Consider the following 17759-nt stretch of genomic DNA (forward strand, 5'->3'; position numbering starts at 1 on the left):
CAGCCATGAAATTAAAAGACGCTTACTCCTTGCAAGAAAAGTTATGACCAACCTAGATAGCATATTCAAAAGCAGAGACATTACTTTGCCAACAAAGGTCTGTCTAGTCAAGGCTATGGTTTTTCCAGTGGTCATGTATGGATGTGAGAGTTGGACTGTGAAGAAGGCTGAGCGCCGAAGAATTGATGCTTTTAAACTGTGGTGTTGGAGAAAACTCTTGAGAGTCCCTTGGACTGCAAGGAGATCCAACCAGTCCATTCTGAAGGAGATCAGCCCTGGGATTTCTTTGGAAGGAATGATGCTGAAGCTGAAACTCCAGTACTTTGGCCACCTCACGCGAAGAGTTGACTCATTGGAAAAGACTCTGATGCTGGGAGGGATTGGGGGCAGGAGGAGAAGGGGATGACAGAGGGTGAGATGGCTGGATGGCATCACTGACTCGATGGACATGAGTCTGGGTGAACTCTGGGAGATGGTGATGGACAGGGAGACCTGGTGTGCTGCAATTCATGGGGTCGCAAAGAGTCGGACACGACTGAGCAACTGAACTGAACTGAACTGAACTGAAGGCTACAGAACAAGTCTCTAAGTTCCATTTATCAATATCCTAGGAAGGGCCATTGAGAGGACCTGGCAATGTTTGCCATACACACTTGTTTCTGAAATGGGAGATTCACTTAAGAAAATAATTCCATGGCTCATTCCTGGACCTCCTGGCTGTGTTCTTGCCACCTTTGTATTGGTGGAGTTAAGCAATATTTTCATGAAACCTTTAGGTCAAAGTTTAGCTCTCCCAACATTGTGGCTTCCCTTTGCTTTCTCTTCTATCACAAGCTAGCCTTAAAGACCTTGATCTTCCAACTCACCATGAGACAGCAGGGCATCACAGTTAAAAGCATGGTCTTGGAAGCCAGTCTGCTTGAGTTCAGCTCTTGGCTCTGACATTACATAACTGTGACAGAACAAATTACTAAATATCTGCATGCCTCAGTTTCCTTAACCTAATGCTACCTACATCACAAGAATGTTTTCTTATCATAAGTTATTATAAGCATTTAAAACAGTGACGGATACGTGCTACAGGTTACAAAATACTTGTTAAATAAACAAATACCTGTACTAGACCGGATTATTTCTGTCCCAACAACATGGCCCAGCAGGTCATACTGATTCAGTCGAGAGCCATCTTGCGCCACTTCCACAGATTTGTTCTTCCCAAGAGTCCAAGAATAAACGACTTCAGCTGTTGTATAGGCATCTAAGGCAAAAAAAAAAAAAAAAAAAAAAGTCAACAAGGAAAACGGAAGGGAAAAGAAAATGATTATCTTTGATAGTAAACTCATATGAGATTGAAATACAACTCTCATCCCAAAAGACTTTTTAATATGTGGTCTGTCTTGAAATGAATTACATTTATCCATGCTTGTATTAAGTACTTGTTGAATAATTATTAATAGTTTACTCTGGACACTATTGCCAACATCCACTGGATTGAAGAAAAAGCAAGGGAATTCCAGAAAAATATCTACTTCTGCTTCATTGAGTATACTAAAGCCTTTGACTGTGTGGATCACAAAAAACTGTGGAAAATTCTTAAAAAGATGGGAATAAACAGACTACCTTACCTGCATCCTGAGAAACCTGTATGCAGGTCAAGAAGCAACAGTTAGATCCAGACATGGAACAATGAACTGGTTCAACATTAGGAAAGGAGTACATCTAGGCTGCATATTATCACCCTGCTTATTTAACTTATATGCAGAGTATATCATGCAAAATGACGAGGTGGATGAAGCACAAGCTGGAATCAAGATTTCCAGAAGAAATGTCAATAACCTCAGATATGCAGACACCACCCCTATGGCAGAAAGTGAAGGATTAAAGAGTCTCTTGATGAAAGTGAAAGAGGAGCGTGAAGAAGCTGGCTTAAAGCTCAACATTCAGAAAATGAAGATCATGGCATCCAGTCCCATCACTTCATGGCAAATAGATGGAGAAACAGTGGAAACAGTGGCAGACTTTATTTTTGGGGGCTCCAGAATCACTACAGATGGTGACTGCAGCCATGAAATTAAAAGACACTTACTCCTTGGAATAAAAGTTATGAGCAACCTAGACAGCATATTAAAAAGCAGAGACATTACTTTGCCAACAAAGGTCTGTCTAGTCAAGGCTATGGTTTTTCCAGTATCATGTATGGATGTGAGAGTTGGACTCTAAGGAAACCTGAGCACTGAAGAATTGATGCTTTTGAATTGTGGTGTTGGAGAAGACTCTTGAGAGTCCCTTGGACTGCAAGGAGGTCCATCCTAAAGGAAATCAGTCCTGAATGTACATTGGAAGGACTGATGTTGAAGCTGAAATTCCAGTAGTTTGGCCACCTGATGTGAAGAGCTGACTCATTTGAAAAGACCCTGATGCTGGGAAAGATTGAAGGCAGGAGGAGAAAGGGACGACAGAGGATGAGATGGTTGGATGGCATCACCGACTCAATGGACATGAGTTTGAGTAAACTCCAGGAGTTGGTGATGGACAGGGAGGCCTGTTGTGCTGCAGTCCATGAGGTTACAAAGAGTCGGACATGACTGAGCGACTAAACTGAACTGAACTGATTCAAAAATCCATGGGATGCAGCAAATACTAAGAGGGACATTTATGGCAAAAAAAGCCTGTATCAGGAAACAAGAAAACTCTCAAATACACAACCTAACCTACCATCTAAAGGAATTAGAAAAAGGGCAAAGAAAACCAAGAGTCAGCAGAAGGAAGGAAATTATAAAGATTAGAGGAGAAATAAGTTAAGTAGAGACCAAAAAAACCCCCACAACAATGGAAAAGATCAATGAAGGCAAGAGCTGACTTTTTTGAAAAGATAAATGAAATTGCTAAGACTTTAAGCCACTCATTAAAAGAGAGGGAGACCCAAATAAATTAAAAAATGAAAGAGGGGAAATTACAATGACTATCACAGAAACACAGAAAATCATAAGAGAATAGTATGAGCAGTTATATGCCAACAAATTGGACAACCTAGATGAAATGCATAAATTCCTAGAAACATAAACTCTTCCAAAACTGAGTCAGGAAGAAACAGATACTCTGAACAGACTGGTCACTAGTAGGAAATTAAATCAGTAATCAAAAAACTCTCAAAAAACAAAAGTCCAGGACTAGACAGTCTCACAGGGAAATTCTACCAAATATATAAAGAATTAATACCTATCCTTCTCAACTATTCCAAAACATTGAAGAGTAGAAAACATCCCCAAATTCATTCTACAAGGTCATTATTACCATGATATCCAATTAGGCAAAGACACTACAAAACAGAAAATTATAGGCCAATATCTCTGATTTTTATATAGATATAAAAATCTTCAATAAAATATTATCAAACCAAATCTAGCAATATGCAAAAAAGAACTATATACCATTGTCAAGTGCAAATTATTCTAGGATGCAATCATGGTTCAGTATCCACAAATCAATCAATGTGGTACACCTCATTAACAAAAAGAAGACAAAAGCCACATGATCATCTCAATAGATGTGGAAAAATTTTACAAAATTCAACACCCATTCATAACAAAAACTCTCCAGAAAGTGAGCATAGAGGCAATATATCTCAAAATAATAAAAGCCATCTAGGACAAACCCACAACTAATGTTATAGTCAATGGTAAAAAGCTGAAAGCTTTTCCTCTAAAATCAGGGAATAAGACAAGGATGCCCAATCTCACCATCTTTATTTAACATAATATTGGAAGTCCTATTCACAGCAATCAGACAAGAAAAAAATGGCATCCACATTAGAAGGAGGGAGATAAAATGGTCACTATTTACAAATGACATAATACTATATATAGAAAATGCTAGTCACCACCAGAAAAGTATTAGAACTAATAAATTAATTCAGCAAAGTTGTAGGATTCAAGATTAATATACAGAAATCTGTTGCTGTTCTATACACCACTAAGAAACTATCATAGAAAGGCAAATAAACAATCCCATTTATATCAAAAAGAATAAAATATGAAGGAATAAATTTAACCAAGGAAATGAAGGATCTATATTCTGAAAACTATAAATCATTAATGAAGGAAATGGAAGATCACACAAACAAATATAAATGTAGCCAATATTGATGGACTAGAAAAGTTAATATTGTTAAAATGTCTGCATTGTTCAAAGAAATTCACAGATTTAACACAATCCCTAACAAAATACCCATGCCATTTTTCACAGAACTAGAACAAATAGTCCTAAAATTTGTGTGGAAGCACAAAAGACCCTGAAGAGCTAAAGCAATCTTGAGAAAAAAAACACAAAGCTTGAGGCATCATGCTCTCTGACTTCAGATTGTATTACAAAGCTCCAGTAATCAAAACAGTATGATACCACACAAAAATAGAAATATAGATCAATGGAGCAGTATAGAAAGCACAAAAATAAACTCACGCACCTATGGCAAATTAATCTATGACAAAGGAGGCAAGAATATACAGTGGAAAAAAGATAGCCTCTTCAATAAGTGGTGCTGTGAAAACTGGCAGCTACAATGTCAAAACATTAAATCAGAACACTCCTTCACACTATATACAAAAATAAACTCAAAATGGACTAAAGACCTAAATGTAAGACTGGAAATCATAAAACTCCTAGAAGAAAACATAGGTAGAGCAGTCTTTGACATAAGAGTTAGCAATATATTTTTGGATTGTCCCTTTAAGCAAAGGAAACAAAAAGATAAATAAACACATAGGACCTAATTAAACAAAAAATTTTGCACAGCAAAGGAAACCAACTAAGAAACTTGATTTAAAAATATAGAGAAGACCCGAATAGACATTTCCCCAAAGACATAAATGTTCAATAATTAGTCACCTGAAAAGATGCCCAATATTACTAACCGTCAGAGAAATGCAAATCAAAACCACAATAAAATATCACTTCACATGAGTTATAATGGCTGTCATCAAAAAGATCCCAAATAATAAATTTGGAAAGGATGGATAGACTTGGTAAGGATGTTGAGAAAAGGGAACACTTATACAGTAGTACACTGTTAGTGGGAATGTAGATTGATGTAGCCATTGTGGAAAATAGTATGGAGGTTTCTCAAAAAACTAAAAACAGAACTACCATATGACCCAGCAATTCCACTCCTGGGAATATATTTGCAGAAAATGAAAACACTAATTTGAAAAGATATCTGTACCCCAGTGTTCATAGCAGCAGTATTTGCAATAGGCAAGATACAGAAGCCAACTTAAATGTTCAACAGATGAATGTATATGATATAGTGTGTGTGTGTGTGTGTGTGTGTAAATGGATACTGTTGTTTAGTCACTAAGTCATGTCCAACTCTTTGTGACCAACATGTACGGTAGCCCGCCAGGCTCCCTCTGTCCATGGGATTTTCAAGGCAAGAATACTGGAGTGGGTTGCCATTTCCTTCTCCAGGGGATCTTCCTGACCCAGGGACCAAACCCACATCTCCTGCATTGGCAGGCAGATTCTTTACCACTGAGCCAACCAGGGAAGCCTAAAATGGGATATTAGCCATAAAAAGAAAGAAATTTTGATATTTGCAACAACATGGATAGACTTTGAGGCTTTTATGTTCAGCAAAATAAGTCAGACAAAGAAAGACACATACTATTTGTAATCACTTATATACAGAATCTAAAAATTCCAACAAACTAATGAATATAAGAAAACAGAAACAGACTCCTAGATGCAGGGAACAAACTAGTGCTTATCAGTGGGGAGAGGAACTAGGCAATGGCAAGATAGGGGTAGAGGATTAAGAGGCACAAACCACTATGTATAAAGTACATAAATTACAAGAAAATACTGTGCAGCACAAGGAATACAGCCAATAATTTTAATAACTTTAAATAGAATATAATTTATTAAAATATTGAGTCACTAGGGTATACATCTGAAAGTAATATAATATTTTAAATTAACTATACTTTAAGTTTTTAAAAAATGAAATAAGGGTTTTAGTACATAGGCTATAAGGTCTGTGGGCATGACTGAAATAGAGATGACATGGCCAGACGTATGCTCTAGAAAGATTGTTCAACCAGCAGTATGGATGACTGGTTGGAAAGAATGAAACTAATGCCAAAACAGTAGTTACAAAGGCCATCACAATGTTTTGTGTGAATGGCATTTAGGACAAAATATATAGTATTAGTGGGATGAATTGAGTGGAATGGGGAGGAGATCTCAGTGGCAGGTTATAACTATGGCTTGGCTTCCCTGATAGCTCAGTTGGTAAAGAATCCGCCTGCAATGCAGCAGACCCCAGTTGGATTCCTGGGTTGGGAAGATCCCCTGGAGAAGGGATAGGCTACCCACTCCAGTATTCTTGGGCTTCCCTTGTGGCTCAGCTGGTAAAGAATCAGCCTATAATGTGGGAGACCTGGGTTTGATCCCTGAGTTGGGAAGATCCCCTGGAGAAAGGAAAGGCTAACCACTCCAGTATTCTGGCCTGGAGAATTCCATGGACTGTATAGTCCATGGGGTCACAAAGAGTCAGACATGACTGAGTGACTTTCACTTTCAAGAAAAGAAAGGAGAAAGTGTGAGGAAGGATTCTAGATAACCATGAGTTTGTAGCTTTTGCAAGTACTTGACTCATGATGGAATTCATTCACCTATCGGGGAATAGAAATCTTTCCCTTCAGGCCTTCTCTTTCTTCTCTTCTCCCTGCCTGTCCCATGGGTTTCTTTAAACCCTCAATTTCCCTCCCAGTCGAGTCCTTCTCCTCAAGTTCGATCTTTTTTTTTTCCCCCATGGAGGAGCAGACTTAGAGAGGTGTGGGAATGGATGCTGCAGAAAGGAGACTTATCAGACAATAAGAACTACAGCACTCCTAGAATGGCCCCCTTAACATATATTGTATTGGCTATGATGCCACAAGCATCTGCTTGCCTTTGGTTGCTTTGCCAAATGCCTCCTTCTGTTACTTGAGCCTTGGTATGTGCCAGGCTCCAGGAATATGAGAAGTAAAAATCAGTCCTGCCACAATAGCACAAATGAGCAAGAATTCCCTTTGAACTCATACTGTCAGAAACTGCTTGCTTGCTTGCTTGTTTTATTCAGTCACTCATATACTGAGACATTATAATAGATGGTTAATGTACAGAAATCATAAGACATTTGAGGTCCCAACCCTTCATTGAACTTATAAGTCTAGTACAGAAAGAAAATATGTAAGTAAATAAAGAAGATAATATCGTACAGTGGTAAGTGCTATAAAAAATGAAACAGAGTTTATGAGGTGGGGAGGAGTTTAATTAGATACAGTGATCAGAGCAGATCCCTTTGAGGGGGTGGCTTTTTAGCAGAAAAATGGAAGATGAGCAAAAGCCAGAGTTCGATGGAGAATATTTCATGCGCCAAACAAACAAAAAACAGAAAGTGTAAACTCTTCTGAGTGGGAAATATTCTGCAGTGTCACAGTGTTCTAGGAACTGGAAGAAAGCCAATGGAAAGGGGAAAGAGATATGAGATGAGGTTGAAGAGGTTAACGACAACCTGATCACAAGATCTAAACCAAGACACAAAACACAGAAGGTTTCAGAGAAAAAATACCCAGCTTGGTTTGGGCATATTCAGTAAGAATACAAGAGTTCTGATGAACATAACAACTACAGCCTAAGGCTGGCATACTACGAAACCAAGTGGAAATAAACACTCCATAGGTTTATAACTAATTCAAATACTTAAAACTGTCAAGATTTTAAAATATCCAAAGTTACAGGGTAAGTTATAGGCAAGTATGCATGTGTGCCAAGTTGCTTCAGTTGTGGCTGACTCTTTGCAACCCTGTGGATTGTAGCCCACCAGGCTCCTCTGTCAGAGAGTTACTGGCAAATCAGGACAAATTTGGACTTCTGGCATGAGGTATATGTGTTTATGCAGCTATTGAAATGATCATGTGGCTTTTTTGTCCTTTACTTTATTGATATGGTGTATTACATTGATTGATTTTTGGATATAAAGGCAACTTTATATCCCTGGAATAGATCTCACTTGAAGATAGTGGGTAATTCATTTATAGGCTTTTTTATTTGTTTTTTATTTTATTTATTTTGTTGAAGACTTTTATGTCTATAGTCTTAAAGAATTCATAAAGAATATTTGTCTGTAGTTTTCTTGTGATCTTTGGTTTTGGTATCATGGTAATACTGACCTGACTGTATGTTCTTCCTCATCTGTATTATACAAGACTTTGGGAAGACTTAGTGTTCATTCGTCTTTAAATGTTTGATAAAATTCAATGGTGAAACCATCTGGGTCTGGGTTTTTGCTTGTGGGAAGTTATAAAATTACTAATTAAGTCCTTTGTTATAGGTCCAGTAAAAATGTCTACTTTTTTCTCAGTCACTTCCAGTAGTTTGTGTATTAGTAGTAATTTTTCCATTTCATCTAGGCTCTCTCATTTGTTGACATGTAATTTGCAGCTTGTGTTATTTTATAATCCTGTTTATTTCTGTAAGATCAGTAGTGATGTCCTTATTTCATGATTTGATTATTCTCTTGTTTTGTGCGTCTGTGTTTTGTATTCTCTCTTTCATCAGTCTAGCTAAAGGTTTATCAATTTATTGATTTTTTCAAAAAAACACTTTTACATTATTTGATTCTGTTTAATGTTTTTCTATTTTCTGTTTCATTTAATTTCACTCTAATGTTTATTGTTTTCTTCTATCTGCTTGTTTTGAATTTAGTTTGCTCTTCTCTTTCTAGTTTCTTAAGGTGGAAGTTCAGGTTATTGATTTTAGATCTTTCTTCTTTTTGATACAGTCTTTACAGTTATAAATTTTCCTCTAAACACTGCTTTAAGCTGTATTTACATTGTACATAATTTTCATTAATTTCAAAATATTTTCTAATTTCCCTTATGAATTTTTCTTTGACACATTTTTTTTTTGTTTAGGAATATGCTGTTTAATTTCAGCATATTTGTGAATTTCCCAAATTCCCTTCCATAATTGATTTTTAATTTCATTCAAGTGAGGTTAGATAACACACTTCATACGGTTCCAGTACTTTTAAACTGACTGCACCTTGTTTTAAGGCCTAACATACAGTTTACCATAGAAAATATTCCATGTGCACCTCAGAATAATGGGTGTTATTATTTGGTAGAGTGCAATATAAATGCTGCTGCTGCTGCTGCTAAGTCGCTTCAGTCGTGTCCGACTCTGTGCAACCCCATGGACTGCAGCCTACCAGGTTTCTCCATCCATGGGATTCTCCAGGCAAGAACACTGGAGTGGGTTGCCATTTCCTTCTCCAGTACATGAAAGTAGAAAGTGAAAGTGAAGTCGCTCAGTCATGTCTGACTCTTAGCAACCCCATGGACTGCAGCCTACCAGGCTCCTCCATCCATGGGATTTTCTGGGCAACAGTACTGGAGTGGGGTGCCATTGCCTTCTCCAATATAAATGCTAATTAGACCTAATTGGTTTGTATCGTGTTCAAGTCTTCTATTTCTATGTTGATGTTCTGTCTAGTTGCTCAATGGAAGTGGAATATTAAAATGTTTAGTTTTTTTTATTATTGAATATTCTATTTCCCTTTTCTATTTTTGTCAGTTTTGCTCTGTGCATTTTGGGTTTCCAGGTGCAATCATCTTTATAATTGTTATATCTTCCTGATGAATTGATCCTTTTTATCATTATGAAATCTTCAAGGCTTCTTCAGAATGGGGGTGAAGAGGATCAGAACATGGTTCTCTCGCCTTATTGAGAATCAGCCATTTCTCTTGACTAACAACACTCCTCAGACTGTTGTGAGCCTTTGCTTAGAGTTTGGAGAAAGTTTATTTTGACAACTTTTGAAAATGTTCTTGTTGCTTTTATTGAAGAGTGGATTTTCAGAAGTTCTCACTTTACCATTCCAGAATTGCTTCCTTATTAGTTTTCAAAGTCAATATTAACTGCCCACTTAAGAATTTAAACCACTCTCTCCTTCTTAATATACTTAATTTGCTTCTAGGACAGTATGTTCCCTTAAGTTTCCTCTTACTACACCTGTCCTATCCTTCACATTTACTGAGTTATTCTCTTGTCTTTAGCCTCTAAATGTTATAGTGATTCAGGAAACAGTCTTTGACACTCTTATCTACATGCAGTCAACTCCTCCAGCCTTATGGCTTTAAATACCATCTAAATGGATGAAACTTCAATTAAATATCCAGTCTGCTGGCTCAGATGGTAAAGAATCTGCCTACAATGCAGGAGACCCACGAACAATCCCTGAGTATGGAAGATCCCCTGGAGGAGGGATTGGCTACCCACTCCAATAATCTTGCCTGGAGAAACCATGGACAGAGAAGCCTGGTGGGCTACATTCCATGGGGTCCCAAAGAGTTGGGCATAACTGAGAGACTAATACATACTAGATATCTTTCCTGAAGCCAGACTTACATTCCATATATTCAGCACCCAGAAGCACTAGTTGTGTCCCTTATCAAGCATAAACCCCATCAAGTGTAACCACTATCCTGACTATTGTTTCTATGTGTGTGTAATTTCCTTCCTGGCATTTATTGGGGAATGTATATATTTTATTGAAAATCAAATAATGAGGAAAATAGTTGAGAAATAAGCAAAATGGAAACATAATTCTCCTATAAAAATTAAAGCTTAACAATAGACATAGAATCATTACTGGATTAAAGAAATCTACTAATGTCAAGTCAAAGCAAGAACAGGAAATGCTGGCACACTGAGTCAAAAGTGTTGAAATTCCAAGTATCAGCACAGGAATATATGTTGATCTGATCACTTGATTTTGCTTATCATAAGTGTATGTTTATAGCCATTACTCCTTGGAAGAAAAGTTATGACCAACCTAGATAGCATATTGAAAAGCAGAGACATTACTTTGCCAATAAAGGTCTGCCTAGTCAAGGCTATGTTTTTTCCAGTGGTCATGTATGGATGTGAGAGTTGGACTGTGAAGAAAGATGAGCACTGAAGAATTGATGCTTTTGAACTGTGGTGCTGGAGAAAACTCTTGAGAGTCCCTTGGACTGCAAGGAGATCCAACCAGTCCATTCTAAAGGAGATCAGCCCTGGGATTTCTTTGGAAGGAATGATGCTAAAGCTGAAACTCCAGTACTTTGGCCACCTCATGTGAAGAGTTGACTCACTGGAAAAGACTCTGACGCTGGGAGGGATTGGGGACAGGAGGAGAAGGGGACGACAGAGGATGAGATGGCTGGATGGCATCACTGACTCGATGGATGTGAGTCTGAGTGAACTCCGGGAGTTGGTGATGGACAGGGAGGCCTGGCGTGCTGCAATTCATGGGGTTGCAAAGAGTCGGACACAACTGAGCGACTGAACTGAACTGAACTGATACTGCTAATGGTGAGTCATTTTTAGTCTTCTTGCCTGGGAAATCTCATGGACAGTGGAACCTTACTGGCTATAGTCCACAGGGTCACAAAGAGTTGGACATGACTGAAGTGAATTAGCATGCATAGCCGATTAACAATGTTGTGATAGTTTCAGGTGAACAGCAAAGGGGCTCAGCTATACATATATATGTATCCATTCTCCTACAAACTCCCCTCCCATCCAGGCTGCTAAGTAACATTGAGCAGAGTTCCCTGTGCTATACAGTAAGTTCTTGTTGATTATCTATTTTAAATGTAGTGTGTAAATGTCTATCCCAACCCCCCTAACTGTCCCTTCTTCCTGGCAACCCCAGCAACCATAAATTCATTTTCTATTACTTTTTTATATATATCATCCAGCAGCAGCCCTATGGTCAGGGCAAAACTTGAATTCCAAGCTGCAATCCATGGCCACAATTGGAAAGTACCACCAAGAATGATGGGGCTTCCCTGGTGGCTCAGATGGTAAAGAATCTGCCTGCAATATAAGTGACCTGGGTTCAATCCCTGGGGTGGGAACATCCCCTGAAGAAGGGAATGGTAACACACTCCAGGATTCTTGCCTGGAGAATCCCATGGAAGGAGGAGCCTGGCAAGCTATAGTCTATGGGGTGGGAAAGAGTCAGACACAACTGAGCAACACACACACCAAGAATAAAGGAGGTTGTACCCTATCTCCAGAACTTTAGTCTTTTCAATCCTTATTGCTCAACAGTTCTAGGTTTCCTAATTGTTCATGAGGGGAGCTTGTTCACTCACGAACAACTCTATCCTACATAGAATGGAAGTAATACTTACCTAACTTGATAGTAAATCCATTAGGACAGAATCTATAAGTCATCCTTGAGTTCTCTTCTTGTGATAATCTATATCTAATTCATTGGAGGATGCTTTGGGATTGTCCTTCACGATGTGTCCAGAATTAGAATCTTATCACTTATGCCACTATCACTCTGATATGAGCCATCATCATCTCTCAACTGAAATATTACAATAATCTATTAACTGGACTCCCTGCTTCTATCTTTCTCATACTTATTTTTAACAGAGTATCCATAATGATTCTTGAAAAATCAAAATCAGATAATATATCTAAATATTCCAATAACTCCACTTTCCCTCAGAATAAAATTCAAAGCACTTTACTGTCCATCAAGACTGCAGATGACCTGACCCCCTCTTTGATCTCACATCTGGCACTTTGATGTTCTTTAACAAGTCAGATACATTTCTGACTCAGGGTCTTGTCCCTGGCTGTTCCCTATAACTACAGTATTATTTCCACAAATATCTGTCTTGTTAAATCTTTTGCCTCCTCAAACTTTCTGCCCAAATGTCACTTTTTCAAAGAAGACTACACTGATTACTTTATTTTAAATTTCAATGGCAATGCCTATCTTCCACCTAGACATGATTGACTCCACCTTCTTCTGCAGTACTTTTATGTCTTCTTATGGTGTGTCTCATTTTACAACATACTTTATACTTTTATTTTTAATCTAGTGTTTATTTTCTCTTTTGCCATCACTCTCTCCTCTATATAAGCTCCACAAGGGCAGGGTCTTTGTTTTATTCATGGATGCATTCCAAGCTCCTATAATAGAGCCTAGCCTACAGGAGATAATTTGTAAATTTGGACAATGATTGAAAAAAAATATGTCACACGTAATTATTTGGGTCTTTTCAAATGCACTTTCTACATTAAAATACAGAGATAAATATAATTTAGAGATGATAAACACAGACCATGATATATTGCTCCAAGTGTAGTTCAGTTCAGTCACTCAATCATGTCTGACTCTTTGTGACCCCATGGACTGCAGCACACCAGGCCTCCCTGTCCATCATGAACTCCTGGAGTTTGCCCAAACTCATGTTCATTGAGTCAGTGATGCCATCCAACCATCTCATCCTCTATCGTCCCCTTCTCTTCCTGCCTTCAATCTTGCCCAGCATCAAGGTCTTTTCAAATGAGTCAGTTCTTCGCATCAGGTGGCCAAAGTATTGGAGTTTCAGCTTGAACATCAGTCCCTCCAATGAATACTCAGGACTGATCTCCTTTAGGATGGACTGGTTGGATCTCCTTGCAGTCCAAGGGACTCTCAGGAGTCTTCTCCAACACCATAGTTCAAAAGCATCAATTCTTCGGCACTCAGCTTTCCTTACAGTCCAATTCTCACATCCACACATGACTACTGGAAAAACCATAGCCTTGACTAGACAGACCTTTGTTGGCAAAATAATGTCTCTGCTTTTTAATATGCTGTCTAGGTTGGTTATAACTTTCCTTCCAAGGAGTAAGCGTCTTTTAATTTCATGGCTGCAGTCACCATCTGCAGTGATTTTGGAGCCCAAAAAATAAAGTCTGCCACTGTTGCTCTGATGACTCCCAAGTTAAACTTACTCTGAAATTCTTAGTCAGAAACTCACTCAAATTCTACTCGATTTTGATTTTTCTAATTATCTGAAAATGGGCTATGTATGTACTTATTTCTCTGCCAGATTTACAGCTATTGGCAAGGGCAATACTCTATTAAAAGGAGAAAATTTCCCATCTCTTACTGTTTATCATTCGCTGTAGAGAATTAGATAGAAGTATACGAAGATGCACATAGAATAGGAATTTTAAAAATATAAACACCTTCTGTTAGAAGGATCTTGTCTTTAGGAACCTATTATTGTGCTTTATATTAGCTCTCTCTTGGCTTGTCTTATGGATAATTTAGGAAACAGATGTTAATGTTATAAGCTAATGACAAAGAAATTAGTCTAAAATGGTGAAATAACGTTTGCTTCCTAAAATGAAAACTCTATTAAAGGTTAAATCTCCTCCTGATCAGTTAGTACTACTCCACCCCACTCCCCTTCCCCACTTACATACTAGCCCAAATTAAAACTCTCAGCTTTTGGAATTACTAAGGGACAGAATAGGAACTATGTCATTTTTTTTGGAGGAGGGGAGATCAGAAAACAGAAAGTAAGAAAATACATACAGCTTCCAAACTTCAGTGGGCAGGCATGCACATCCATAGGAAAATCTTCCAAATGCATGGGACACTCAGCATGAATTGTTAACCTAAAAGGAAGAACAGAACATGAAATTAAGCTAAAATGAATGGTATTAAACATGGAGATAGGTTTCCATTCACCAACAGTGGAGTGCTGCTAAAAAAAACAAAAATTTGTTTGTTTAGGTTCACTGAGATCTAAGATTTTATGAACACAAGGGATGGATTAACTGGACTAGAGAGCCTCTCAAAGCAGCATTCAGTATTCAGATTTTTAGATCAGATATGAATCCATTTTACCACCTTTAGGAAAACAAATATCATTTATCTGCCCTAGCTGAGCTCCCTTAGCTACCTGCCCACCAAAGCAGCATGGAAACACCAGGTTCTGAGTCATTCAGTCCTGATAGCAGTTTAATTGCCTGTGTGAGTGTGTGCTGTCACTCAGTTGTGATTGACTCTTTAAAACTCCATGGACTGTAGCCTGCCAGGTTCCTCTGTCCATGGAATTTTCCAGGCAAGAATAGTGAAGTGGGTTGCCATTTCCTTCTCCAGGGATCTCCCCACCCAGGGATCGAATTCACATCTCTTGCATCTCCCACACTGGCAGGCAGATTCTTTACCACTGTACCACCTTGGAAGCCCAGCAGTTTATTTCTGAAATAATTCTCCTCAGCAGGCTATCGTGTGAATTAAAAAAATTGAGAGACTGCACTGGAGAGGAGGGATGTGTAGAAAGGATACCTTTAACCTGATAATAAGCACAAAAGATGGCTCTGCTGAAGGTGATTCTTGCAGAACACATACACATATTTGCACATTCATGTACACACACAGCAGCTGGCAAGAAAAAAAAAATTACAAAGTTTATGGAGGACATCAAACACCTTAAAGGTCAAGTATGAAGAACTCATGTGCTCTTAATAGGGACAACATGTAGGAGAGACTGTTCACAGATTCCTCAATCGAAATCTAGACTGGGTAAGACTTGCCATACCCACATACTCAATCTCTGGCATTACTGTCTAAATAATCAGTTCTAAAATTTCCTGTCTTTTTCCTTCATATATTTTGAGCCTCAACTTTCTTTGTCCTAGGAAGTAACCTGCTATGTGGAAATGGGAATTGCAAAAATTCATAATTATTTGACAGCTAACTTTGATGAGCTTTTTCTAGCTAACCTGTATACCCCCTGGTTATACTGGATTCAATCCCTGCCATCCTCTTAAGAGTTTTAGGTGGCCAACTGGCAATAATCTCTTATCCTGGCTAACTGTTAAACTTGATAAATGTGTACCACCTCATAAATGATCACAGTAGCAATACTGGATACTGCTCAAATCAGGCTGACTAAAGCAAACATGCTCAGGTGTTTATTAGCAAGAACTCTAGGCTGGAAGGCAGAAACCAAGTGTGTGCCCTTTAGCAAATATTTACCCACCTCTTATTTTCCATTTCCTTATCTAAATAGTAAGAGGTTAAAACTAGATGGCAAGTATCCTTGCAGCTCTAACTAATCCCTTGGATATTTATAAAATTTCCCATGTGTCTTGGACAAAAGCTCAATTCTCAAGTCAGCCTGCAATATTCCACCAATCTACTCTTTATTCCTAAGGCATAAGTAGGGAATTTCAGGACTCAGAGAACCTGATACAAGAGAAATATCTTTCATTGAGAAGCCTGCTCCTGTTGGATACATAAAAGATTTCATGAGGGCTTAATAAAGAAAACTGTGTTCCTTTTATCCACTTAGTATTTCCAAGATACTGCCTATTATGAGTAATGCCAAGGGGAAACTACTTTATGTCTACCCTGTTGTCCTGAGGACATGGCAAATATAACCACAACAAATAGATTATCAAAGCCAAGATGCAAAAGGTACTGATTTCTGTTTAGAAGAACTGAATTATAATAGCTTTCCTATTTTCATTCCCATCCACTTTATACCCATTTTACCTAAGCACAGATAAGTAATGATAAAGCAGGTGTTGGTGGGAGTAGGGTACTTCAAAAGCCAGATTATGCTGTGGTCTTTTCACTGGTACTTAAATGCATCCTAATGCCTTCTCTCCTCCTTGTACAACTTTTAAGACCCCTTCAACCTTTTTATGCAGCAGAAAGCACCCAGACTAAATTCAGGCTAATATACTCATCACCACAATCTATGCCACAAAATATCCATCCTCTTCAAAACTTTGCTTCTACCCTCTTTTATTATTATGTTGAAAGTGAAAGTCACTCAGTCGTGTCTGACTCTTTGCGACCCCATGAACTATACAGTCCATGGAGTTTTCCAGGGCAGAATACTGGAGTGGATAGCCTTTCCCTTCTCCAGGGGATCTTCCCAACCCAGGTCTCCCACACTGAAGGCAGATTCTTTACAAGCTGAGCCACGAGGGAAGCACTATTATTATGTTGTTAAATTAAATTATTATTTTGTGACAAAACACTTAACATAAGATCTGCCCAGTTAGTAAATTTTAAGAATTTAACACAGTATTTTTAATTCACCCGAATAGATATTAGCCAAAGAAGACATACAAAATGGTTAACAGGGACTTGAAAAGATGCTCAACATCTCTACTCATCATGGATATGCAGATTAAAACCACAATGCGATATCACCTCACATTTGTTAGAACAGCTGTCATCAAAAAAGATAAGAGATAACAAGTGTTGGTGAGGATGTGGAAAAAAAGAGAATCCTCCTACACTGTTGGTGGGAATGTAAATTGGTACAGCCCCTATGGAAAACAGTAGAGAGGCTCTTCAAAAATTAAAAATAGAACTACCATGTGATCCAGCAATCCCACTTCTGGTTCTCTGTCCAAAGGAATTGAAATCAAGATATCAAAGAGATATCTGTACTCCCATGTTTTATTGCAAAATTATTCACAATAGCCAAGACATGGAAGCAAACTAAATGTCCATTAACAGATAAGTGGATAAGAAAACGTACCTACATACAATGGAATATTATCCAGCCTTAGAAAGAAGAAATCCTACCATTTGCAACAACACTGATGAACTTGTAGGACATCATGCTAAGTGAAATAAGGTGGACAAAGACAAATACTGTAAGATATTACTCATACGCAGAATCTAAAATAGTCAAATTCACAGAAGCAGAGAATATAATGGTGGTTGCCATGAGCTGGAGTGAGCTGGGAGGTATTAGTGAAAGGGTACTAAATTTAAGTTACACAAGATGAATGAGACTTACAGATATACGAGACAGTGTATTAGAAAGCAGAGACATTACTTTGCTAACAAAAGTCTGTATAGTCAAAACTATGGCTTTTTCATTAGTCATGTATAGATGTGA

The 17759-nt window shown here is 38.1% G+C and overlaps 1 protein-coding gene across 1 annotated transcript in view; it reads right to left on the reverse strand.

Annotated features, from left to right (window-relative positions):
• GABRA3 (gamma-aminobutyric acid type A receptor subunit alpha3) overlaps window positions 1-17759 on the reverse strand; it is a 240973-nt gene that overhangs the window by 40643 nt on the left and 182571 nt on the right. Inside the window, exons 6-7 of the mRNA XM_005888785.2 lie at window positions 14420-14502; window positions 1115-1258 (exon numbers count right to left, since the gene is read on the reverse strand). Coding sequence (XP_005888847.1) covers window positions 1115-1258; window positions 14420-14502 — 227 coding nt within the window. The remainder of the gene's footprint in view (window positions 1-1114; window positions 1259-14419; window positions 14503-17759) is intronic.

Source organism: Bos mutus, chromosome X (assembly GCF_027580195.1).
Source record: "Bos mutus isolate GX-2022 chromosome X, NWIPB_WYAK_1.1, whole genome shotgun sequence".
Taxonomy (NCBI): Eukaryota; Metazoa; Chordata; class Mammalia; order Artiodactyla; family Bovidae; genus Bos; species Bos mutus.